At 38.0% G+C, this 27,989-nt stretch overlaps 1 protein-coding gene and 1 long non-coding RNA gene across 3 annotated transcripts; one reads left to right on the top strand and one right to left on the bottom strand.

Moving 5' to 3' along the window:
• Positions 1-560: 560 nt before the first annotated feature.
• On the top strand, positions 561-27,898 carry LOC110439889 (somatostatin receptor type 5; the record flags this gene model as incomplete). Of its 2 annotated transcripts, none has more annotated exon segments than NM_001446801.1 (3): positions 561-727; positions 9,725-10,853; positions 25,966-27,898. In NM_001446801.1, coding segments are annotated over 2 exon segments (1,206 nt in total). In that variant the 5' UTR covers positions 561-727; positions 9,725-9,731.
• Positions 11,462-23,644, bottom strand: LOC141375098 (uncharacterized). The gene is made up of 5 exons (XR_015477282.1): positions 23,552-23,644; positions 23,180-23,378; positions 20,479-20,712; positions 13,417-13,548; positions 11,462-12,759 (listed from the first exon to the last, which is right to left on the bottom strand). It is a non-coding gene; the product is annotated as an uncharacterized LOC141375098 (long non-coding RNA).
• Positions 27,899-27,989: the final 91 nt, after the last annotated feature.

The following is a 27,989-nucleotide window of genomic DNA, read 5'->3' on the forward strand; positions in this document are numbered from 1 at the left end:
TAAGGTAAAAAAGGAGGAGTCAAAACTGGCCTCGGATGTCAAATTTGAATATGCAGAAGCTATAATTTAATAACTTATTACTAATAAGCTGCCAATTTAAAGAGATTTCATTGAAAATTAAAAGTTCTCACTATTTTGTTCTCTACTTGTTCCAAATATAAATTTCTTTCTGCTGAACAACACGGTGTAAGAAATATTTTGAATAAAGCTAAAAACCATTGACTTCCACAGATTTTGTTTTTCCTACTTTTGGAAGTCAGTAAGTCATGTTTTCAGCTTTCTTCAGAATATGTTCAACAGAAAAAAAAAATGTTTTTTTAGCGCTTGACAAGAAGTGACAAATTTTTAAGTAAACTGTGCCTTTAATTACCATCGCCTATTAGTATTTTTCAGTCTTCAGATCATGTTACGAGTTTAAAATATTCATTACTATGAGGGGATGGACAGTGACTGGTGCACGCGCACGACTGCAGGATTGCGACTGTCTTGCGATCGCGCGCATTCTCTCCCTCTCTCTCTCTCTGTGTGTGTTTAGTAGGATCTCAGAGTGAATCGGGCTCAGATGCCTTTACCTGAGCACTAGTGTGGACCGAGAGCTTGTTCAACAGATACTGACAGATTCAACATCCACAATGTTTTGGGGTGTCTCTGATTTTTTCCAGCTACTCTCCTCATCACATTCGCGGGGGTTTTCAGGACTCCGTGCGTTTTACTGATATACATTCAGGTAAGAAGAACAGTAAAATTATTTATATTTGAGATGATTTAAGTTGATTTTAGCAAACAAACCATTTTATGATCATTATATAACTTCATGCATCACTGTTTCGTTTATACTAGGTCAATATATTGCACATAAACCAGATTAAAATTTAATAATTTCGTTATAATAGTGAAACTAGTGTGTAAACGCACTTAAGTTTTAATGTCACCGTATATATGCTAGACTAATATGCAGTTTTATTTTCTCAGGCAGTTCGTGAAGTGTTATTTCAACACTTAAATCCTTCATAAATGTTCTGAAGAATGTAATCATGCGAGAAAAACAAGCATGCAGCGTCCGTCACTGTATTTGAGGTCTTCAGACTGATGTTATCAGTGTGAGAAATGATGTTTTAACAATGTTTTTGTAGTGAGACTTTCCACACATCTTCAAGTTCAGCTCGTATTTTCATTGTCAGTTCTGACGGTAAATATTATGAACGCACCAGCAGCAGGTTTACACATTTAAAGTATGAAGTCAAGCCTATATATCTGCCACAGAACTATTTAGCTGTCACACATTTGTAAAATTAATTTCCATCAGCTCACTTCTCAGCATTATTAAGCAGTAAATAGTAGCTGATAACGAACAACAAAAAGGTTAAGGTTTATAACACGCTTAGCTATTATTTTCATCAAATACTTTTAGTACAAAATTGTATAAATATCTAGTATTTAAGATATGTGACAGCTCCAATCTCACTCCCTGCACTGAGAATTGCTCTATAGGTATTTTAGAAATGCTCATAGTTGTGGTTTTACATTGATGACAATTGCTGGAAGTGTACATCTGCAGAAAAAATACACTCTTTGTTGACTTTAGTCAATGATTACAAGGCACAATTGGATGTCAACACTATATAAAATTAAACGTAATTAACGTTGACTGAATCAGCTCCCTTACATTGTAATCCATCTTCAAGTTCAGTGCGTTTTTTCCTTGTCCACTCATTTAAAGTAAGAAGTCAAGCCTATTTACTGTATCTACGGGACTATTAGCTGTTACTATTATTATTATTAAATTATCAATCGTGTGACAGGTTAAGGTTTAAAATACACTCAGTTATTAGTTTCACCATGTGAAACTATTACTGGTAGTACTAAATAGTTTAAAAATCTAACAGATAAGATATGTGACAGCTCCAATCTTGCTCCCTGCACTGAGAATCGCTCTATACTTATATTATAAATGCTCATAGTTGTGGTTTTACATTGGTGACAATTGCTGGACGTGTGAATTTGCAGAAATAATATATAATTGGTAGACTTGAACCAATGACAACTGGCCAAAATGGAATGTCAACACAATATATTATAAACCTAAAAGTGATCAACACTGACTGAAATCAAATCAGCTCTCTAACACTTTAATCCATCTTCAAGTTCAGTGCGTTTTTTCCTGCAGGCAGTTCTGATTGTAAATATGAATCTACCAGCAGCAGGTCTACACATTTCAAGTATGAAGTCAAGCTTATTTATCGACGGGATTATTAGCTGTTATTATTATTAAATTATCAATCGTGTGACAGCCATCAGCTAGCTTTTCAGCATATTAAGCAGTGAATAATAATGAACAACGAAAAGGCAAAGGTTTATAACACGCTTAGCTATTAGTTAGATATTAATGTTAAAATGTCTAACATTTAAGATATGTGACAGCTCCAATCTCACTCCCTGCACTGAGAATCACTCTATAGGTATTTTAGAAATGCTCATAGTTGTGGTTTTACATTGATGACAATTGCTGGAAGTGTACATCTGCAGAAAAAATACACTCTTTGTTGACTTTAGTCAATGATTACAAGCCACAATTGGATGTCAACACTATATAAAATAAAAGTAATTAACGTTGACTGAAATCAAATCAGCTCAGTGCGTTTTTTTCCCTGTCAATTTGCCTGAAAATATTATAAACTTACAGCTGGTCTACACATTTAAAGTATAAAGTCAAGTCTATTTATCTACAGGGCTATTAGCTGCTGTTATTATTTTTCTTAAATTTTCAATCGTGTGACAGGTAAAGGTTTATAATACACCTAGTTATTACCTTCATCATGTGAAACTAATCTTGTTAGTACCAAATTGTATAAATATCTAACATTTAAGACATGTGACAGCTCCAATCTCGCTCCCTGCACTGAGAATCGCTCTATACTTATATTATAAATGCTCATAGTTGTGGTTTTATATTGGTGATTATTGTTGGAGGTGTGAATTTAAAGAAATTATAAATAATTTGTTAGACTTTAACCAATGATTACTAGCCAAAATTGGATGTCAACACAATATAAAATTAAATGTAATCAGCTTTGACTGAAATCAAATCAGCTCTCTTACACTGTAATCCATCTTCAAGTTCAGTTCGTTTTTCCTTGTCAGTTCTGACGGTAAATATCATGAACTTATGAACCAGCAGCAAGTCAAGCCTATTTATTTGCCACGAGACTATTAGCTGTTATTATTATTATTATTATTATTATTATTATTAAATTATCAATCGTGTGACAGCCTTCAGCTAGCTTTTTTAGCATTATTAAGCAGTGAATAATAATGAACAACAAATAGATAAAGGTTTATAACACACTTAGTTATTAGTTTCATCATGTGTTTTTAGCACTGCTAGTACTTAATTGTTTAAATATCTTACATTTAACAACTAACATCTAACACATCCCTGCACTGAGAACTGCTCTATAGGTATATTATAAATGCTCATAGGTGTAGTTTTACATTGGTGACGATTGTTAGAGGTGTGAATTTAAAGAAATAATACACTATTTGTTGGACTTTAACCAATGATTACTAGCCAAAATTGTATGGCAACACAATATAAAATCTTATATAAAATCAGCTCTCTTACATTGTAATCCATCTTCAAGCAGGTCTAAACATTTAAAGTATGAAGTCAAGCCTATTAATCTACGGGACTATTAGCTGTAGTTATTATTAAATTATCAATTGTGTGACAGCCATCAGCTAGCTTTTCAGCAATATTAAGGAGTGAATAATAATGAAAAACAAAAAGGCAAAGGTTTATAACACAATAGCTATTAGTTTCATCATGTGAAACACATTTTGTTAGTTATAAATTGTATAAATATCTAACATTTAAGACATGTGAGAGCTCCAATCTCGCTCCCTGCACTGAGAATTGCTCTATACTTATATTATAAATGCTCATAGTTGTGGTTTTATATTGGTGATTATTGTTGGAGGTGTGAATTTAAAGAAATTATAAATAATTTGTTAGCCTTTAACCAATAATTACTAGCCACAATTGCATGTCAACACAATATAAAATTAAATGTAATCAGCTTTGACTGAAATCAAATCAGCTCTCTTACACTGTAATCCATCTTCAAGTTCAGTTTGTTTTTTCCTTGTCAGTTCTGACGGTAAATATCATGAACTTATGAACCAGCAGCAAGTCAAGCCTATTTATCTGCCACTAGACTACTAGCTGTTGTTATTATTATTAAATTATCAATCGTGTGACAGCCTTCAGCTAGCGTTTCAGCATTATTAAGCAGTGAATAATAATGAACAACAAAAAGATAAAGGTTTATAACACACTTAGTTATTAGTTTCATCATGTGTTTTTAGTACTGTTAGTACTAAATTGTTTAAATATCTTACATTTAACAACTAACATCTAACACATCCCTGCACTGAGAACTGCTCTATAGGTATATTATAAATGCTCATAGGTGTAGTTTTACATTGGTGACGATTGTTAGAGGTGTGAATTTAAAGAAATAATACACTATTTGTTGGACTTTAACCAATGATTACTAGCCAAAATTGTATGGCAACACAATATAAAATCTTATATAAAATCAGCTCTCTTACATAGTAATCCATCTTCAAGCAGGTCTAAACATTTAAAGTATGAAGTCAAGCCTATTAATCTACGGGACTATTAGCTGTTGTTATTATTAAATTATCAATTGTGTGACAGCCGTCAGCTAGCTTTTCAGCATTATTAAGGAGTGAATAATAATGAACAACAAAAAGGCAAAGGTTTATAACACAATAGCTATTAGTTTCATCATGTGAAACACATTCTGTTAGTACTAAATTGTATAAATATCTAACATTTAAGACATGTGACAGCTCTAATCTCGCTCCCTGCACTGAGAATTGCTCTATACTTATATTATAAATACTCATAGTTGTGGTTTTATATTGGTGATTATTGTTGGAGGTGTGAATTTAAAGTAATTATAAATAATTTGTTAGCCTTTAACCAATAATTACTAGCCACAATTGCATGTCAACACAATATAAAATTAAATGTAATCAGCTTTGACTGAAATCAAATCAGCTCTCTTACACTGTAATCCATCTTCAAGTTTAGTGCACTCTTTCCTTGTCAGTTCTGACGGTAAATATTAACTTACGAGCAGCAAGTCAAGCCTATTGATCTGCCATGAGACTATTAGCTGTTATTATTATTATTAAATTGTCAATCTTGTGACAGCCTTCAGCTAGCGTTTCAGCATTATCATACAGTAAATAGTAGCTAATAATGAACAACAAAAAGGTAAAGTTTTATAACACGTTTAGCTATTAGTTTTGTCATGTGTTTAAGTACTGTTAGTACTAAAGAGTTTAAATATCTAACATTTAAGATATGTGACAGCTCCAATCTCGCTCCCCGCATTGAGAATTGCTCTATATGTATATTAAATGCTCAAAGTTGTGGTTTTATATTGGTGACGATTGTTAAAAGTGTGAGAAATAATACACTATTCGTTGGACTTTAACCAATTACTAGCCAAAATGGTCAGTTCTGACAGTAAATATGAACGTACCAGCTGGATGTCTACACATTTAAAGTATGAAGTCAAGCCTATTTGTTTGCCATGAGACTATTATCTGTTAATATTGTTAATAATTTATCAATCGTGTGGCAGCCTGCTTTTCAGCATTATCAAGCAGTAAATAGTAGCTAATAACGTACAACTAAAAGGTAAAAGATATTTAACACACATAGCTATTAGTTTCATCGTGTAAACTTATTCTTTTAAATCATATAAAAAACATTTAAGATATATGACAGCCCAATCTCACTCCCTGCACTGAGACTTGCTCTATAGGTATATTATAAATGCTCATAGTTGTGGTTTTAGATTGGTGACAACTGTTGGATGTGTGAATTTGCAGAAATAATACACTATTTGTTGGACTTTAACCAATGATTACTAGCCAAAATTGCATGTCAACACAATATAAACCTTACAAGTATGTTGACTTAAATCAAATCAGCTCTCTTACACTATATTTTATGTTGGCTTGAGAAAGCCAACATACTGTTATACTACTCTGTCCTTGAAAACAAACGTATCTCCTCCTAGGCCGTTCATGCCACAAGGCCCAAATGTGGTCAAAATGTGCCTTCTGCATTCAAGATTGTTGCTATATCTCCTCATGCCTGTAAGACTTATCTTTTTTTTTTTTTTATAAAAAATGTTAAATATTACATTTTTGTAACCCGGGCATATAAAAAATTATACAAGCCCCAAATTTGGCCAAAAGCTGTATTAAGATGCGGTAGATTTTGTTGCTATTTCTTTAAGGTTTATCAGACTCATAGTTTTCCAATAAATAATTTTTAAGCATTATTTTTCTCAAAATATGGCAAGCCATTTTTGACTTAAACTCCATATTTTTTACTGATATGGCAAGCCATGTTTGCATCTATCACTTTCACACTTATTAAGCATTGTATTTTCAAAAAAATACGACAAGCCATTTTTACATAATGTTCATTCCCTTAGTCCCCTTTATTAATCAGGGGTCGCCACAACGGAATGAACCGCCAACTTATCCAGCGTTTGTTTTACACAGCGAATGCCCTTCCAGCCACAACCCAACACCAGGAATACATAATGTTCAAGTCCAGTTTTTGACACTCTTCAACATGCTATAGACAGATTTGGTTGAACTGTGCTGAAATTCAAAGAAAATTAGACGTCTATGTAACGGAGGCCAGCTAGTAGGTGCTGTTCAGGTAAGCCTCCCTCCTCTGACCTCTAAAGGTGCTCTAGCGACAGATGCTAGAGGCCATGGTCTTTAGCTTCCTTGGTAGAGCAACTTGACTCCCATGCGGAAGGTCGACGGTTCGATACCAGCTCGGAGCGGGTTGGGTGGCGTAGGACCGGCGGGGTTACATTGGTGCCGTGACCCGGATGGGAGTGAGGCTTAGGGGGGTGAGTGTAACGGAGGCCAGCTAGTAGGTGCTGTGCAGGTAAACCTCCCTCCTCTGACCTCTAAAGGTGCTCTAGCGACAGATGCTAGAGGCCATGGTCTTTAGCTTCCTTGGTAGAGCAACTTGACTCCCATGCGGAAGGTCGACGGTTCGATACCAGCTCGGAGCGGGTTGGGTGGCGTAGGACCGGCGGGGTTACATTGGTGCCGTGACCCGGATGGGAGTGAGGTTTAGGGGGGTGAGTGTAACGGAGGCCAGCTAGTAGGTGCTGTGCAGGTAAACCTCCCTCCTCTGACCTCTAAAGGTGCTCTAGCGACAGATGCTAGAGGCCATGGTCTTTAGCTTCCTTGGTAGAGCAACTTGACTCCCATGCGGAAGGTCGCCGGTTCGATACCAGCTCGGAGCGGGTTGGGTGGCGTAGGACCGGCGGGGTTACATCTAGATTAATCAATGCAATTATTGGTCATTTGTGTAAGACGATCGCCTGACTACCAAATAGGACATGTTTCTGAATTAACATCTATTTTGATCCTTGAATAACAATCCAATCAGCCAATCAGAATAATGGGATAAGTTTAGTTTATGTTTAATTTAGGCTTACTGTTATGCACTTCTACATGATTGTTAACTATTATTCCCCTTTGATTTTGGGAATAATTTACAGTTATGGTTGGGTTTAGGGGTAGGGATTAGGTATAGATTATATTTTCCAACACAAATGATGTTCCAGGGTCAACATAGATGTTAATCCAGGATCGCATCGTACTTGGCAAAATCATAAGACGATAGCTTGAAAAGGCTTATTTGGTCCAGTGGATATCAATAGTGACTCTCAGCCATGCATTTCCAAAAGCTTTAATGCGAGGGTTGTGAGGCTGTAAAACCTGCTCGGCTTCTGTGCAAGACTGAGGAGAATAACAAAACAAGCAGCACTCGCTGTGTCACTTCAGTCGTGTGGGTTTGCGTTTTTTGGCTCTGGTCTTTATAGCCGAGGTGTGATCATCTACACGGTTTCACTCTCTCTGATCTCTCGCTCCAAGACAAACACGTCCAAATGAAGTCAAGACATAAATGACAAACAATGCACACATACAGAAAAACTGACTTCATAGCTTCTCCATTATCTCTCTCGCTCTCCTCTTTCGTGTGAGTCCAGGTTGAATTGATTTTTCAAGGCCTTATAAAAGGAAGAATAAGACATCATATTACTTTTTGCTTGTCGAGGAAGGAGGCAGGCAAGTCTGAAGGCATTTGGAGTATAAGAAAAAGCTGTGTTGGTCTGAAAGTGATGCATTATTGCAGACATAATACATGCTTGTTGATGTCGAAGTTTGGTAACACCATTTTAAGGGTCCAAAATAATGCATTAGTTAAGCATGAATGGTTAATTTGTTCACAACTAAGCATTAGTTAAAACAGAAACACTAGGAATTAATGATTAATTAAACATTTTAATGGATTATGCATTAGTTAAGCTCAGTTAAACATGTAAATAATGATTAAATTGTTCACAATTATTTAGTTTAACATGAGCAACACATGATTAACTGAGCATATAGTAAAGGCATTTTAACCTTGATTTACAATTTGATAAGCCTTATATTATTTCTTTGATTCATTGTGTAAGTTCACTGAACAACAACCTAGTAATAATGTTTAGTTATTGCTTGTTTGCAATTATGTATGGCTAAATAATGTAATAAACACAGTTTAACCTCATGTCCTAAAGATGAAGGTATGTCAATGTTTATAATGGCACTTGAGTGATTTTCAGGTTTATTGACTGGTAGAACTATTTAATATTAAATAATTATTAAAATAATTAAGTTCAAGTTCATTCATTCATTCTACCGCAATTTTTTTAAACATTTCTACAGACGTTTCTCTTGCTTTATTTCTATATTTTTATATTCTGTGTATTTCTTTTTTACCTTGTCTTATGTACAGCACTTTGGATTAGTAAAAGTAGTTGTGACTACTTTTAAATGTGCTTTTTAAATAAATGAACTTGAACTAAAATAATTAAGGCTAAAATGTCATTAATACAGAGCTAATAAGGGATATTTGACTCCTATTCTAAAGTGAAAGTTATATCCACATTAACTATGGCACTTATTAAAGAATATTCTAGTTTATTGACTAAAACAAGTGAATAATTAAAGCTAAAAGGTCAATAATACAGTATTAATAAAGGCAATTTGACCCCCTATTCTAAATATATTATCACACTAAATATGATAGAAAACAAATTATTTATAATTTATAGGTAGAATTAATACTTCTAGGTATTTATTTGGGGGCCCTCAGATTTCCCCGCACCCTAAGAGGCGGCTTACCTTGCTTATTGGTTAAATCCGCCCCAGCATTTAGTCATTTAGCAGACACTTTTGTCCACAGTGACTTAGAATTGAGGAGGCATTCAGTGATACAACAAGAAGAGGCAATACACACAATAAGTGCTGATTATACAAAGGAACTTTTAGTGCTCAGAGATTTAATATTAGTGCTAGAGTAAGGGGGAGTGTTTTAATAGAGAGAGAAGAATGTTTCTACAGGTGGTTTGTTAAGCCCACTCACCTGTGTGAGGCACACTTTATAAATCTTTTGTTGTGCTGAATTGTAAAAACGTGTCTGGTGCAAGTGTTGGTTAAAGTATCAGAGATTTGAAAGACTGTTTTCTACAGGTGGTTTGTAAAGTCCACTCACCTTTTAGTCTAACACTCTATTTTTTTATCTCTCCATCCATTCCAGATCCAAAATGGAGTCTTTTAACCAATCCAGAGGGGCGGGGCTCATCCAGGGGGATTATAACTCCTCCTCCGGTGGACTGGGATTTCCAGAAACTTCCTTTGGGAATTACACTGCCAATGTGTCTGATCAGAGCATGCCTTTCCAAGGCAGCAGCACTATGGTCACTGCAGTCATATCCTTCACCGTGTTCATCGTTGGACTCACCGGCAACACTCTGGCCATCTACGTGGTTCTGCGCTACGCTAAGATGAAAACAGTCACAAACATTTACATTTTGAACCTAGCCGTGGCTGACGAGCTGTACATTTTGGGTTTGCCGTTCCTCACAACGCAAAACGTACTGTCATACTGGCCGTTCGGCTCATTCCTTTGTCGTGTTGTGATGACGGCAGACTCGCTAAACCAATTCACGAGCATCTTTTGCTTGACAGTGATGAGCATCGATCGCTATTTAGCAGTGGTGCATCCAATCCGTTCCACTAGATGGCGCCGACCACGAGTAGCTAAAGCTGTTAGCGCAGCGGTGTGGGCGTTTTCCTTCATCGTCGTTTTACCGGTGGTGATATTCTCCGACGTCCAGGACACTTTTAACTCATGTAACATGAGCTGGCCGGAGCCACGAGACATCTGGTCGACCGCATTCATCCTTTACACAGCGACGCTTGGGTTTTTCGGCCCCCTGCTGGTCATCTGCATGTGTTACCTTCTCATCGTGGTTAAAGTGAAGTCGTCCGGAGCGCGTGCAGGATTTACGAAGCGCAGGCGCTCGGAGAGGAAGGTGACCCGCATGGTGGTGGTGATCGTGGTGGTTTTCGTCCTCTGCTGGCTGCCGTTTTACATCATCAACATCGTAAACCTGGTGATCATTCTGCCGGAGAACAGCTGGATGGCGGGTGTGTATTTTTTCGCCGTCATCCTGTCGTACGCCAACAGCTGTGCCAATCCATTGCTCTACGGGTTTCTGTCGGACAACTTCAAGCAGAGTTTCCGGAAGGTGTTGTGTGTGCGCAAGGCCAATGGTGTGGAGGATGGCGATCCTAGCCTGCCGCGCACCGAGAAAACGACCACCAACGACTCGTTCCTGACACCTCGAAAAAATGAATTTAACGGACACATGCAGGGCAGCCAGGTATAGTCACTCAAAAGCACATCACAAACACTCAATATACATGTTTATACAAGGAGTTCAAGGGTCATATTTTGGTGTGTTTCTGTCTAATCAAGCGATGGTTCACCCAAAAATTACTTGTTTACTCAATTTTCATTCTTCTGTTGAACACAATATAAAATATTCTGAACAAAGCGGGAAATCTGTAACTGTTGACTTTCATTATAAGAAAAAGAAATACTATGGAAGTCAGTAGTTATGTTTTTTTTTAGCTCTCTTCAAAATAGCTTATTTTGTATTCAACAGAAGGTTTAAGGCAAAAAATGTTTGAGACAAGTGAAGGGTGAGTATATGATGACAAAATTTATACATATATATATATATATATATATATATATATATATATATATATATATATATATATATATATACATATATATATATATATATATATATATATATATATAAGAGCAATATCACACGAGTAGCAGTGCAATATGGCTGTATATCGGCACTGGTGGGTGCCGATATACAGCCATATTGCACTGCTACAAGTGTGATATCGCGTTTATAAAACAGTTTGACGGCATAATTGTGTATATAAAAACAAAATCAAACACGGAGAGTTTCAAAAACCCTTTTGTATGAAGAACTACTTTCTTCCACATTGGATTCAAATCATAAGCTGACAGTTAAACAGCTGAGCAAGCATCTTTTAAACTTTAGATCTGTAGTGTCTGCTTTTTCTGGCTGTATGTGGGCGGAGTCAAACACAAAAGGTAAAGAGGCTGTAGGAGTTCTGATTTTGCAGAATATCGTAAGGCTATCAGCCAATCGGATTTGAGAACCAGACAGAACAATATATATTGGTTAAACTATGCCTTTAAAGGGTTAGTCCACTCAAAAGTAAATATTAGCCTATGATTTAAGCACCCTCACTTTAAATATGACTTTTTTCTTTTAGTTATTTTTAAAGCCCAATAAAGCATTTTCCAGGCTGCGAGAAAATAGATAAAAAGAGCAGAGCTGCGGTAAAATAATCAATAAGAAGACTGTGGTCAAGTTAAAAAAAAATAATTAATTTAAAAAGTGTGACTGCTGAGAGCAACAGATTCTGGAGCTAGGGTCACCGGCCCTCGCGCCCAAAAAACGGACCGGCCCGGCCCACCGGGAATTCTCCCGGTCCTCCCGATTAGCCAATCCGGGCCTGCTTGAGGCTGAGTAAATCCTAAGCAAACTTTCATTTTGGTGTGAACTAACCCTTAAAGCTACAGTCACATTTACACTTTGAGCATTAGAAATCCAGTCATTTCAATACTAATCAATGGAGTCAAGAATTTCCCATCACTACTGAAGATTAAAGGGATAGTTCCCCCAAAAATGTAAATTTACCCCCAAGCCTCTATGGGTTTCTTATTTCTTTTGAACACAAAAGAAGATATTTTGAAGAAAGCTGCAAACCTGAAACCGTTAACATTTATAGTAGAAAAAGCAAATACTATGGAAGTTAATGGTTACAGGTTTTCTATCCAGAATATATTCCTTTATGTTCAACAGAGGAAAGAAAACAAAATATCAAGGGAAGGTTAAGTAAAAGGTAGATTCTCATTTTTGCGTGAACTATCCCTTTAACACACAGATTTGGCAGATGGGTTGAAGTTACTCATGTGAATCCACCGAACTGATCAGTGGGAAGTTTTTTGGTTTAGGAAGGACACTGATCTGTGTGACATGTTTCCGGCGTGGGTTCACAAACCGATGTTTCCAGGGGTTTCGGGTCAGAAGGATCAGTTCATCTCTAGGCCTTAACATGAAATCTCTCAAACAAATCAGGGAGCTGTGGGTGGAGAGATGCTGACACTGTCTATGCTAGTTCCATTGAGGGCTGTAATAAAGCTGCACTATTGCTGGAAAACTGTAGGGACTCCTGTTGTGTGAGAAAGAGAGAGAGAGTCAGTAAATAAAGGGATTCGGTTTCAGTTTATCTCCAAAATGAACAGATGAGAGGGCCGGCTGTTTATATAAGCTTCCGGCAACAGAAACAACAGAACAAAAACACTAAAACTGCCTACTGAAGCACCAGGATGCACAATGTTTGTTTATGTGTATACGCAGTCGTGTGAAAAAGTTTGGACGCCCGATATGAAAATCCAGTTTTTCCATATCAGGACATGCAAAAATGATCTGATCTTAATATTTGGGAAATAACTTAACTATTAAACTATTTAAATAGTAAGAATGTAACGATGCACTAAATGATTTTTTAGAGTGTGTTTGAGTGTGTAAAATCATGGTAAAAAAGTGTATACAGTTGAAGTCAGAATTATTAGCCCACCTGAATTATTATATTTTTCCCCAATTTCTGTTTAATGGAAAGAATTTTGTCAACACATTTCTAAGGATAATAGTTTTAATAACTAATTTCCACATCACAGGTTTATTCTGAAAATGTATTCCTATATACATTTGTGGAGATCGCGAATTGTGTAGCCAGAGGTACATATGGCTGAATTTAGTCTTTAAAACATACGTTACAAGGCGGTATGACGATGTTCCTTTTCACGCTTACCAGAAGACCGCTTACCTCAGTGTGGATGGCTTTTCTGTTGTTACCATATTGCCCAGTGGCTCGCCATAGATGTCAGCGGATTTGTGACGTGGAGCGGAGTTCACTGCAATGACGGGTTCGAGTCCAGTAAAGAATAGTTCCAGAAAGCTGATAAATCAATAAATAAAATAAACAAGTTAATAACAGGCTGAGAAGTTGGTACAATCTGAAAATGTGTTAAAAATCAGGGGGCTTTTCTTTTTCTGGATTGCTTTTGAAAACACTAACGGTTGGGTTTAGGGAAGGCGGTGGACAGGTCAATCGGTGCTTTTTAGGGAAGAGGGTGGGCCAACTCAATCTCATGTCAATTCGTAACTTTTTCATTTAGTTGCTAATTTGTAAAAATTCATACAGTCTAATTCATACAATTTAGTACGATTTGCTGACAGTTGGGTTTAGGGGTGGGGTTAGGTGCCACACCTTCTTTTTAAAATCATACAATTTCATACGACTGAACTCAAATTTGTGCGAATTAGCCACTAAACTGGCAAAATGTAAAATACTTAAGTTTTCTCATGAGATCAGGCTGGGTGGGTGATTCAATCGGCACTTTTGAAAACACTGTCGCTTGGGTTTAGGATAGGGGGTGGACAGGTCAATCGGCGCTTTTGAAAACACTGTCGGTTGGGTTAAGGGAAGGGGATGGGTGGGTCAGTCAGCACTTTTGAAAACACTGTCGGTTGGGTTAAGGGAAGGGGATGGGTGGGTCAGTCAGCACTTTTGAAAACTGTCGGTTGGGTTTAGGGAAGGGGATGGGTGTTTCAGTCAGCACTTTTGAAAACACTATCGGTTGGGTTTAGGTAAGGAGGATGGTGGTTCAGTCGATTGGTCGGTCGGTCAGTCAGTTGACAGCAGCCTCTGGTGGATTTATGTGAGAAGAGCAGGCGCGAATGGCACTCCCGAGAGAAATTTGAGATCTAAAAAGTGTACATAGCAGCCTCTGGTGGATTCGTGAAAACAAAAACTGCTAAAAAAAAAAAAAAACGTATCTCCTGGGGCGTATTTGGTGCTCTCTAGAAGTGTATATAGGGGTATGTAATCAGAATGAGCCTGGGTTGTATTTCTAATAACTGATCTTTGCCATGATGATAGCACATAAAATTTGACTAGATGTTTTTTTTAATATACTAGAATTTAGCTTAAAGTGACATTTAAAGGCTTAACTAGGGTAATTAGGCAAATTAGGGTAATTGGGCAAGTCATTATCTAACAGTGGATCATTCTATAGACAGTGGAAAATAATATTGCATAAGGGGGCTAGTAATATTGATTTATAAATTAAGAAATGCTTTTATTGTGCACTTTTGAAAACATTATCAGTTGGGTTTAGGGAAGGCAGTGGGCGGGTCAATCGGCGTTTTTGAAAACACTGTCGGCTGGGTTTAGGGAAGGTGGTGGGTGGTTCAATCGGTGCTTTTGAAAACTATCGGTTGGGTGAAGGAGGTGGGTTGGTCAATCTGCGCTTTTGAATACACTGTCGGTTGGGTTTAGGGAAGGGGATGGGTGGGTCAGTTAGCACTTTCGAAAACACTGTCGGTTGGGTTTAGAGAAGGAGGATGGTGGGTCAGTCAAGTGGGCTGTCAGTCAGTCGACAACAGCCTCTGGTGGATTTATGTGTATATATATATATATTTTTTTTTTCTTTCTCAGAGTATTTAAAATAAAAATAAATCAAGCAAATGCTTAAATTGAGCACATGATGACCATTTAAGACTGATTCTAAGTGTTGAGAATAGAGAGTTGAGTGGTTTTGTGTCCCGCAGAGGAGTTTGGATCAACATGAAGGCGAGTAAATGATGTCAGATTGGTTGTGTTTTTTTGGTGAACTGTTTCTTAAAACTCTCTTGTAGGAGAAGAAGAAAAACAAACGTTTGGTTGGGGCCGGTTGGTTTTTGGCCCTTGGCTTTGCTGTGTTTGTGAAATCTCTGAAGATTACAAACATGCTGAGAATTTCACATTGGATACGGCTGCTGCCAACATGTTGCTCCTTCCTCTCTCCCCAAAGAGACCAGCTCACTGAAATTGATTTAGAGCGCAGCAAATGGACTGAGCGGGAGAGAGAGATGTGTGTGTGAGTGTGTGTGTGTGTGTGTGTGTGTGAGAGAAAGTAAGTCTGAGTGTGTGTGAACTTGTGTGTCTGTGTGAGTCAGGAAGCATTTGAGTGTTTGTGGGTGTGTATGTGTATCAGTGTGTATGTATTGGTCTATGGGCGAGTGCAAGTATGTGTGTGTGTGTGTGTGTGTGTGTGTGTGAATGTGTTTTAGTGCATGTGAGTTTGAGTGCGTGTGTACTGGTGTATGTGTATTGTGTGAATTTGTGTGTCTGTGTGAGTGAGTGTGTATGTGTGTCTACATATAAGTGTGCTTCTTTTAGACTAGTGTGTGAATGTGTGTTAGCGCATGTGAGTGGTCATGTGTGAGTACTAGTATGTATTGGTTATGTGTAAGTGCACATACAGTGTGAGTGTGTGTGTGAGAGAGTGTTTGTGTGTGTACTAGTGTGTGAATGAATGTGTGTCTCTGTGAGTGTTTACTAGTGTGTATGTATTGTTGTATGTGTGATTGCACATATGCATGTGTGTGAGTGTTTGAGTGTGTGTACTAGTGTGTGTGAGTGCAGATGAGTTTGTGTACTAGTGTGAATGTGTGTGAGAGTGTATCTGAGATTGTGTATCTGTGGAAGTGAGTGTGCATTTAAGTGTGTTTGTGTATGTGTGTGTGTGTTTGTGTGTGTGTGCATGGGTGTATGTGTATAATTGTGTAAATGTGTGAGCATGTGTGTGTGTGAATGATTGTGTACATATGTAAGTGTGCATGTGTGTATAAGTGTGTGTATGATTGTGTAAATGTGTGTGCACGTGTGTATATGAGTGAGTGTGTGTGTTTGTGTGTGTATGATTGTGCAAATGTGTGTGCACGTGTGTATGAGAGTGTGTGTGTGTGTGTATGATTGTGTAAATGGTTGTGCACGTGTGTAAATGTGTGTATGTGTGTGCGTATGATTGTGTACATATGTGAGTGTGCACGTGTATATAAGTGTGTGTATGATTGTTTAAATATGTGTGTTTGCACATGTGTGTATATGAGTGTGTGTGTAAGATTGTGTACATATGTGTGCGTGTGCATGTTTGTGTACTGTATGAGTGTGTGTGTGTGTGTATGATTGTAGGCATGTGTTAGTGTACACGTGTGTGTGTGTGTGTGTGTGAGGGTGCACAAGTGTATATGAGTGTGTGTGTATGTGTAGGAGTGTGCACATGTGTGTAAATGAGTGTGTGTGTATGATTGTGTACATATGTGTCAGTGTACACATTTGCGTTAATGAGTGTGTGTGTAGGATTGTGTACATGTGTGTGTGCACATGAGTGTATATGAGTGTGCGTGTATGATTGTCTACATTTGTGTGAGTGTGCATGTCTATATACGAGTATGATTGTGCACATATGTGTGTGTGTGTATATGTATTACATGAGTGTGTGTTGTGTGTGTCTCTTCCTGTCCGTCAGTCATAACCTCCTTCAGTGCCCTCAGGGAGAGCAGCACTCATATGTTCCCAATAAACATTCCCAATGTCCACGTCTGTTAGCATCTATATGTGTGTGTGTGACTGTGTGTGTATCTCTGTGTGTGTGTGAAACCTGAAGAAACACAGGACTGAGCGCTAGCATGTGCAAACATCATATAATGGTGTAAATCACAGTAAGTGCCAGTCATCAGAGTGTTTCGTCATGACATCATCTCACATGTGTTAGTTTATAGTTTTGATACTTTACAACTTTAGCAGGAAACGGTCAAGCAGCGGTCAGAACAGCTTTTGACCAGCGATGAAGAAAGTTTATGGAAATTACAATGCTTTATATATTAAACTATAATGTGTTTAGCATAACTGTAATTATGACACTTTAAAGTCCACATGAACTTGAAGCTGCAACCCTTTTTGTCTTGTATTGTGACGCAGCTGCTGGAGACACTAAATATATTAAATGAGCAAACAGTGGGCGTGGCTTGGTTATTTTTACTGTGAGCTGATTGGATGTTGCAAAGTAGGCATTTCTTTTAGAAAGATCTGGAAAAGGGTTTGAGGGGAGATATTAAAGCCTAACAGACTCCTCCTGCTCACCATTTCTGTTTGTTGTCAAGCTGGAGGGGCGTGGTTATGTATGTTAGCCACGCCCAATACCTCAAACAGATAATGGCTGTTTCTCAGTATGCGTTCTTCTGCGGTCTTGCGTCCTCGTGTAACGTCATCATCAGCTGTCAAAGTTCAATTTTTTTTTTTTGTAAAGAAAAAAAATAAATATATATATATATATATATATATATATATATATATATATATATATATATATATATATATATGTATATATATATATATATATGTGTGTATATATATATATATATATATATATATGTATGTATATATATATATATATATATATATATATATATATATATATATATGTATATATATATATATATGTGTGTGTGTATATATATATATATATGTATGTATATATATATATATATATATATATATATATATATATATATATATATATATATATATATGTATATATATATATGTGTGTGTGTGTATATATATATATATATATATATATATATATATATATATATATATATATATATATATATATATATATATATATTTTTTTTTTTTTTTTTTTTTTTCCAAAGTTCAATTCTAATACTCAAGACCACAACAACAGAGGACGCGTGAAACTTCCCGGATGTGTTCTTGATATCGATGACACAACGATGCCGATCGATCTCGCTCTAGAAGTCCCAGAAGTCATTGCGACGGGAGGTGGGAAACGCAGCTTTTAATTTAGATTTATTATTAAAGTTCAGAGATATCACTTATTTACCTCAGGAGTTTCCCTAAATGAAACCGTGAAAGTAAACATTACCATGGACATATTAATAAAGGAATAAACACATTAAGGGTGTTTGTTTGCTGAAATTCGTATTAAAATCTATTTAATTTATATTTTGCAGAGTATATTTATAAAGTTTTTATGCATAGTATATATTTTGGAAAGGAGATAAAACAATAAATGCTGTAATGTTTAAATAATATTCCATTTAAAATGCGTGAAGGTCATGTGACCATCAGGAAGAACGCAGGATCTCATTTCTCACAGGTCGCGTTCTCTGTTCTCATGGTCTCCCGAGTTCGTTCTTCCGAGGACACCACAAGAACGCAAGTCCATTCTCTGCGTTCTTGGAATTGAGAAACAGGAAGTGCATTTTCAGACATCAATCAAAGATTACAAGAGGTAACTCTTAATGACATGCACAGATGAATTGTCAACGACAACACTAGCAATATGAGCGAACAAAATCAATACGATTTTGATTTTATTTGTACTATTTTTGGATATTGAAAATCATTACATTGTTACGAGAAACAATTTCCACGATGGTTTTAAAAACAATCTTGACAATTTGTTGCATTTTGACTTGATTTCTCACAGTTGTGACATTATTATTTAGAATTTTTATTATTATTTTGCTATTTTGGCGGCATGGTGGCTCAGTGGTTAGCACTGTTCCCTGTGGTTAGCAAGGTCACCGGTTCGAGTCCTGGATGGGTCAGTCGGCATTTCTGTGTGGAGTTTGTATGTTATACCCGTGTTGGCGTGGGTTTCCTCCAGATGCCCTTCCAGCTGCAACCCAGTACTGGAAAACACCCATACACACTCTGGCCAATTTAGTTCATCCAATTCCCCTACAGCACATGTGTTTGGACTGTGGGGGAAACCGAAGCACCCAGAGGAAACCCACTCCAACACGGGGAGAACATGCAAACTCCACACAGAAATGCCAACGGACCTTCAGGAACTTGATTGACACCAATAAAGAGACGAGGCTTTTGAAAAATGTAACAGTACGACGGTGAAAAACAGAGAAAAAGTGTGTGTGTGTGTGTGTGTGTGTGTGTGTTAATATGTCTCTGTGTGTGAAAGTGTGTGCATGCATTTGAGTTTTTGTGTGTGTGTGCGCATTTGCATGTGAATGTGTGTGCATAAATATGTGTGTGTATGTATTTGCGTACGAAAGCGTGTATGTGTGAGTGTGTGAGCAAGCATGTGTAGATTGTGTGAGAGCATGTATGTGTGTGTATAAACGTGTATGTGTGTGCTTGTGTATGTACTGTGTGTGTGTGAATGTGTGTCTGTACTGAATGCGTCTGTGTGTGTGTGTGTGTGTGTGTATGTGTGAGCGTGTGTGCATGTGTGATTGTGTATGTGTGTAAATGTGTGCGTGTGTTTGAATGAGCATGAATGTGCGCATGTGCTTGTGAGTGTGTTTGCTCGAGTACATGAGTCTCTGTGTAATGAGAGCGTATGTATGTGTTAGTATGTGTGTGAGTATTTGGGCGCGTGCGTATGTGTTAGTGTGTGTGTGCATTTGCCTGTGAATGTGTGAGCATAAATATGTTAGTGTGTATGTGTGCAAGAGTGTGTAAGTGTTAGGGTATGTGTGTATACGTGAGTGTTTGTACATATGTTTGTTAATATGTATGCGTGAGTGTGTGTGCTTGTGTGTATGTAATGTAGGAGTAAGTTTTTGTGTAAGTGTGTGTCTGTGTGTTTGATATGTGTGTATATGTGTCTATGAGGGAGAATATGTGTGTGTGTGCAACTGTGCATAAGCGTGTATGCGTGTCCTTGTGTGTGTATGTCAGTGTATGCATGTGTGTGTGAGCTAGTATGTGTGTAAGAGCATGTGTATGTGAGCATGTATGTGTGTGAGAGTAAGTGTGTTTTGTGAACATGAGTGTATGTGTTAATGCGTATGTAAGCAAGTATGTGTGTGAGAGTGAGTGTGTGGTTTGTAGTGTATTCCTCTGGGAGTGAGATCAGACACAGTGAATCAGAGACTGAATGAAGAAGGTCTTTGTTTTGATGGACATCACAGCATCTGATCTGGGATCAATGTGAAGCGGCAGTGCCTTTAAGTCTTTATCAGCTGTGATGTGTATGTGTGTGTGTGTGTGTGTCAGACGGGCTCTTACTGATGCCAGCTGTAATTGGTGGAAGCAGCAGACACACACTTGAGCCATTTTCTAGCGCTGCTGCTTCACCGCTGGATCTCCAGGACAATTTATCAGCCTTCTAGATGTTTCCACAGCAGAGAAACTGGCAGATCCTTAAATCTGCTCATCTCCAACCAGGAGCCAATCATTACCAGCTGAGCTTTCTAGAACTACAGATTGCTCTGGGACGAAACCAAAAGTGCATCACTCCAACTATAAAACAAAGCAAAAGAACATTTAACGACTGCTAACATACGTCTGCTATATAGACAGATAGATAGATAGATAGATAGATAGATAGATAGATAGATAGATAGATAGATAGATAGATAGATAGATAGATAGATAGATAGATAGATAGATAGATAGATAAATAAACTTGCAATAATTATATATATATATATATATATATATATATATATATATATATATATATAGATATATATATATATTTATTAAAGGCTATTTATTTATCATAAATATTATCATAAAAATGCAAAAGTAAATAGTAAATCAATAAATTAATTTATTAATATTTTAAAAAGTGATTGACAAAAATATATATATATATTTAAATATACACTTAGCGGCCAATTTATTAGGTACGCCCTACTAGTACTGTGTTGGGCCCCCTTTTGCCTTTAAAACAGCTTTAATCCTTCCTGGCATAGATTCAACAAGGTACTGGAAATATTCCTCAGAGATTTTGCTCCATATTGACATGATAGCATCACGCAGTTGCTGCAGATTTGTCGGCTGCACATCCATGATGCGAATGTTCCATTCCACCACATACCAAAGGTGCTCTATTAGATTGAGCTCTGGTGACTGTGGAGGCCATTTGAGTTCAGTGAACTCATTGTCATGTTCAAGAAACCAGTCTGAGATGATTCATGCTTTATGACATGGCGCGTTATTTTGCTGGAAGCAGCCATCAGTAGATTGATGTAGACTGTAGTCATAAAGGGATGGACATGGTCAGCAACAATACTCAGGTAGGCTGTGGCGTTGACACGATGCTCAATTGGTACTAATGGACCCAAAGTGTGCCAAGAGAATATCCCCCACACCATTACACCACCAGCAGCAGCTTGAACTGTTGATACAAGGCAGGATGGATACATGCTTTCGTGTTGTTGATGCCAAATTCTGACACGACCATCCTGAAGAAATGTTGTAGCAGAAATGGAGACTCTTCAGACCAGGAAATGTTTCTCCAATCTTCTATTGTCCAGTTTTGGTGAGTCTGTGTGAATTGTAGCCTCAGTTTCCTGTTCTTAGCTGACAGGAGTGGCACCCTGTCTTGTCTTCTGCTGCTGTAGCCCATCTGCCTCAAGGTTGGACGTGTTGTGTTTAGAGATGCTCTTCTGCAGACCTCGGTTGTAACGAGTGCTTAGTCTGGCCATTCTCCTCTGACTTCTGGCATCAACAAGGCATTTGCACCCACAGAACTGCCGCTCACTGGATATTTCCTCTATATCTGACCATTCTCTGTAAACCCTAGAGATGGTTGTGCATGAAAATCCCAGTAGATCAGCAGTTTCTGAAATACTCAGATCACGTTCAAAATCACTTAAGGGGCCGATCACATCGAACGTGCATTTACGTTTCAAAAACCAGTGGCGCACAACACTTCCTTTTTGTTGACAAGAAAAAAAAGAGTGTCGCTAGGCAACAATTGAATCAGCTAAGTAATGTGTTGCTTTTGATATTAATATAATTTTAATATTTAACAATATTGTGAAATTCATGATTTGTGAAGTCATACAGCTCTGGATAACCCAAAACAGCAACCACAAGTCTCCTCCATCTTCAGAAGTCTCCTTTGTTGCCTTGACAACACAAGCACTGCAGGCACCTCAACGGAAACCCAGCCTCGGCTTTCCTTTGATCGGAGAATGAAAAAGACGCGACTGCCGTAACACGCTTTTTCTGCTCAGAGTCAACTTTTTTCAACTGAGAGCGCCTGGCGATCAAATGCAAAAACATGAGGCGCAGCATTCGGTTAAAACGCGAGGTGTGCAGGGTGATTAAGCAGTGCGCAAAACACTTCCGGCGGTTAGTAAACCATTCAAAAGAGAAGCATAAACCGCGTTCGATGTGATCAGCCCCCTAAATCACCTTTATTCCCCATTCTGATGCTCGGTTTTAACTGCAGCACATCGTCTTGATCATGTCTACATGCCTAAATCCATTGAGTTAGAAATTTGCGTTAACGAGCAATTTGTCAGGTGTACCTAATAAAGTGGCCGGTGAGTGTATTTACGCACACATATACTGTAATTAATGAATCATTTAAATTTACCTTGAGATATAATTAAAATGAGACATAATTAACAAATATACCACCATATACAATAATTTTAATAACTGACAATATATGCATGGCGGTTCATTCCGCTATGGTGACCTCTGAAATAGAGACTAAGCCGAAGGAAAATAAATGACTGACTGAACAATGTATGCATATATGATTAATAATATAAAAAAAATGCATAACTGAATACAAATACATTAACTTATTAAAATACACCAATACATTTTTATCTAATAAATAAACATTTATTTAAATCTACATTTAAATGTTAAAAATAATGCACAAATAACCCATATTATTTAATGATAATACAAATGATGCTATATACACATATAATTGATTAATATTAATCATAAATCTCACCTTAAAGTAAAAATAATGCTGTGTATTTCATTTCTTTGAACTGTAACACAGTCAGTGGAAATGTAGGCCAGGTTTATCAGGGTCTCACAGATCCTGCATCAGCGCAGCATCTCCGGTGTCGCTCTTCTGGAAAAGGGTTAATTTTGCCAATCTGTTTCCCTCGCTCAGTTATGTGGAGCAGCAGCAGGGAATCTCAGAGCTGAAACCGAATTACAAGCACATTGTGCACAAGAACGAACATGTCATTGTAGAGAATGAGAAACAGGACGCTGGAAAGCGGCTGACAATGTTAGTCTTCGGCTCTTTTATTCTTACATGTGCAATTTAAAGTAATAGTTTGCCTAAAATAAAATTCTGCCATCATTTACTCACCATGATGTCGACACAAAACCTGTAGGCTGTCATTTTCTTGACGGAACACAAACGCTGAAGAAACTGGGGGTCTGAAATACAGGGTCTGTAAACCTACAGTAAAGGCAGGATTTTCATTACTGTATGCTTAGGCTGAGCTCACACTGTGATTTTCAAAGGACTTTGATTGCAGCTTTTTTTAGACTGTATGAACATGATCCATGTGTTGTCAGACTCAACAACAATCAAATGCAGCCCAAAAATGTATGTTATACAGTAGAGTTGTGTTGACCTAAGTTGTTCCAGAAAATGGTTCTGCATCCCTTCGGAAAGTTTCTAAATTCAATGCTATTCTGATTTCAATCAATTCTGAGCTTTGTTTTGAACAGCAAAAAGCTCTCAAGGCTAGTAGATGGCCTTTTAGGATGGTTTTGAACAGCTAACGGCGCTCTAGGCTAGTTTTGAACAGCTAACGGTGCTGTAGGCTAGTTTTGAACAGCTAACAGCGCTCTAGGCTAGTTTTGAACAACTAACGGTGCTCTAGGCTAGTTTTAAACAGCAGATGAAACTCTAGGCTTGTTTTGAAAAGCTAATGGCTAGATTTGAACAGCTGATGGTACTCTAAGCTAGTTTTGAATAACTAGTGTTGCTAGTTTTAAATAGCAGACGGCTCTCTAGGCGAGTTTTGAAGAGCAAATGGTGCTCTAGGCTAGTTTTGAAAAGCTAATGGCTAGATCTGAACAGCTAATGGCACTCTAGGCTAGTTTTAAATAGCTGATGTCGCTAGTTTTAAATAGCAGATGGCTCTCTAGGCTAGTTTTGAAGAGCAGATGGTGCTCTTGGCTAGTTTTGAAAAGCTAATGGCTAGATTTGAACAGCTAATGGCACTCTAGGCTTGTTTTGAATAGCTGATGTCGCTAGTTTTAAATAGCAGATGGCTCTCTAGGCTAAGAGTAGATGGTGCCCTAGGCTAGTTTTGAACAGCTAATGATGCTCTAGGCTGATTTTGAACAGCTAATGGCTAGTTTTAAAGAGCTAATAGCACTCTAGGCTAGAAAAGCTAATGGCTAGTTTTGAATAGCTGATATCACTAGTTTTGAACAGCAGATGCACTCTAGGCTGGTTTTTAACCATTGATGGTGCTCTAAGCTAGTTTTGAACAGCTAACTGCATTCTAGGCTAGTTTTTAACATCTCTAGGCTAGTTTTGAACAGCAGTCGGTGCTCTAGGCTAGTTTTGAACAGCAGACGGCGCTTTAGGCTAGGTTGTAACATCTCTAGGCTAGTTTTGAAGAGCAGACGGCACTCTAGGCTAGTTTTGAACAGCACAACTCTAGGCTAGTTTTTAACATCGCCCTGCTGAAAAATCTAGCTTAAACCAGCTTAAGCTGGTTGGCTGGTTCTAGCTGGTCGACCAGGCTGGTTTTAGAGGGGTTTTGGCCACTTCCAGGCTGGTTTCCAGCCATTTCCAGCCTGGTCTTAGCTGGTCAGTATGGGAGATGACCAGCTAAAACCAGCTTGACCAGCCTAGCCAAGCTGGGAGTCTAGCCAAAACCAGCTATATCCAGCTTAAACCAGGCTGGTCAAGCTGGTTTTAGCTGGATTTGGCTGGTCATTTTCCAGCCTGACCAGCTAAGACCAGGCTGGAAATGGCTGGAAACCAGCCTGGAAATGGCCAAAACCCCTCTAAAACCAGGCTGGTCAACCAGCTAAAACCAGCCAACTAGCCTAGGCTGGTTTAAGCTGGATTTTTCAGCAGGGGACACAACTCTAGGCTAGTTTATAACACCTCTAGGCTAGTTTTGACCAGCTGATAGATTTCTAGGCTAGTTTTGAACAGCAGATAGCACTTTAGGCTAGTTTTGAACATCTCTAAGCTAGTTTTGAACAGCAGATGATACTCTAGGCTAGTTTTGAATAGCAGACGGCGCTCTAGGCTAGTTTTGAACAGTAATTGATGCAGAATCTATTTCTCTATTTTTTTTCCGCCATTAACTCACATTCAGAAATGATACCTCAGAGCAAATATAAACAATCTGTAGCAATACCTTCATTTATAACACTCCTTGATAATAAAAGCAGAAATCAGTTTCAGCATTTCTCCACAGTACTTCAAAGTCATCCCAGCAATTAAATCAGTAGATTCCTCGCTCATATTCTTTATTGATAGCCTTCATTTATTTGACTTCATTTTAAGTTCAAACGGTTCTACTCTGACATCAAACACTGGGTGTTTATTAATAAATGAAAATAAACTGTATTATTCAGTGACTTTTCCTGTTTATATTTTCACCATAGCATCGATAAGTGTTAGTATTGTGATATTTGATGAGTGTTAAATCAGTGGTAAAGTGAATGTGGTGACAGAAGTCATCATGAGCACTACACACAGCAGTGCAGAGCTGCCACTGTCTGTCCTGTTCTGTGTTTCTGCAGGATCTGCAGTTACAGTCTTGCATGAGCGCATCTGAGAAGCCTCCTCCTGCAAGACCCCTGATCATTGGCCAGTCCACACTCTAAACGCTGTTTCTCTCTCTGTCTGTCATCTTTATTCCGTCTCTTTCTCTGTGCTCTTACCGTCTGTCTGTTCATCCCTTCAATATGTCTGTCTGCCTGTCTCTCTACCTCCGACTGCTTATGGAAGGTGTGGCCTGAGCCTCAAGCCACGCCCCTGAATGTGCCAGTGACTCCGCCCACCCGTGCAGCAGAGCTCAGTCTTCACCCGGTGCCCGCCGTGGCCACGCCCAGCTCCAGCCGTGACCTTTGACCACATCCCAACAATGCCAGGAAGCACCAGGGTCTGCTCGGTCACGCAAAGCATGGAAGATCCAGGAAATTTGAACAGGCCTGCAAAAATCATGGAAACTTCTATTTTGAATTTAATAGCTCTAAAGTGATTTATTTTATTTTATAATTTACGAAATATTAGCTGTAATTAAAACCAAAATCTAGTCTGAGATCACTATTGAAAATCTGTTTATTTTTTAGAATTTAATATGACATTTTTTTTTTCACGGTTTTATTTTTATATAACAAATTTAATGATGTTACGTACAATATATGTACAAAATATATTATGTACAAAAACAACTACAAACATTTTTGTCCAAGATGCATACACTAGATATCACATACAGGCTCTGAGCATGCGTCAATACAGCCGCCATATTGGTACAGTGCTCCCAGGACAAAAGTCATTCAACCGCACTAGTTAAGACTAAAGCCTATCTGCAGATGCTGGACTTTTCGGGTGTAGTAACGAGCAAACAAAGTATAAAAGCAGAACATTTTATAGGTAAGATTTCGCTTTTTACGAACTTTTGTGATTTTGATGATAATACAGTCTCTTACTGCACTGACTATAAGGCGAAGTAGCGCATACTTGCACCAAATTCTAGGCTTATGCTAGTTTTGTTGAATAAAATCAGCAAACAATGTGAACAAAATATATGACAACACGACTCTGCGGTGCCAGAAACGTGAATTATTGTCTGCTAAGTGAAGTAACGGCTAGTTTTTGAAGTAACTTATGTCGAGTTCAGACTGCATGATTTTCAAAGTAGTGGTGTCACAGTTGTTTTCACTGCATGTCTATCTGGGCTAGCGTTTCCTTGCTGCTTTGTTTACACTGCAAGATGGATCAGCGACAGGGACTTTCACATTGCATGACTTTACTATAGGAAGAATCGCCGACAACTTCGTCCAAACTACGTCTCACAGCCAAAAACACATACTATATCTTTTGTTATTAACTACATAATGAGAAAGAAGCCTTTAATGGGGTAGAAAATTTACATATTTGCTCTCCTGGGTTTAAAAGGAATTAGCCATTTCTCCTCAACGTTGATAATAAACTAATTTCTTTCTGTATGAAACGTCAAACAGACACGGTTGCTCCTGAGTCCTGTCAAACCTCCACTAGTTTTTTCTCCATTTCGTGAGTCCAAATAATCCGAAAAAGAGCGCTTTTAACTTCTCCCCCAGCCTCCCACTGACCTGCAGCAGGTTTACACACGCACACACAAGTGAATGCCGCTCTCTTATTGGCTGTAGGCGATCGCTGATGTTATTTTCAGTCAAAACTCAATTCACACGGCGTGATTTAAATCGCCGACAGCTCCAGATATTTAGCATGCCAAATATCTCGCAGGCATCGGCGACTCATCGGCGATTCTCTCAGATCGCGTCTTTGATAGTTCATACTGTGTGATTGTCACTCACGTGCACGAGCACCGATTTTCCTGTGATTTCAGGCATTTGTCAGCGATATTTCAAAACCTGTCGGCGAGCCAAAATCGGGGCTAAAATCACACAGTCTGAACTAGGCATTACTTTATAAGGGTGCCTTATAACATAACACTGCCTGCGCCTCAATGTGCACACTGTCCACCCTAAATGATTGAATAGTACAAACTTTTATATACTATTTAGATGAGAAAAGTGGATATGCACATTGAGAT

This window comes from Danio rerio, chromosome 1 (genome assembly GCF_052040795.2).
Source record: "Danio rerio strain M-AB ecotype USA chromosome 1, GRCz13ab, whole genome shotgun sequence".
Lineage (NCBI taxonomy): Eukaryota > Metazoa > Chordata > Actinopteri > Cypriniformes > Danionidae > Danio > Danio rerio.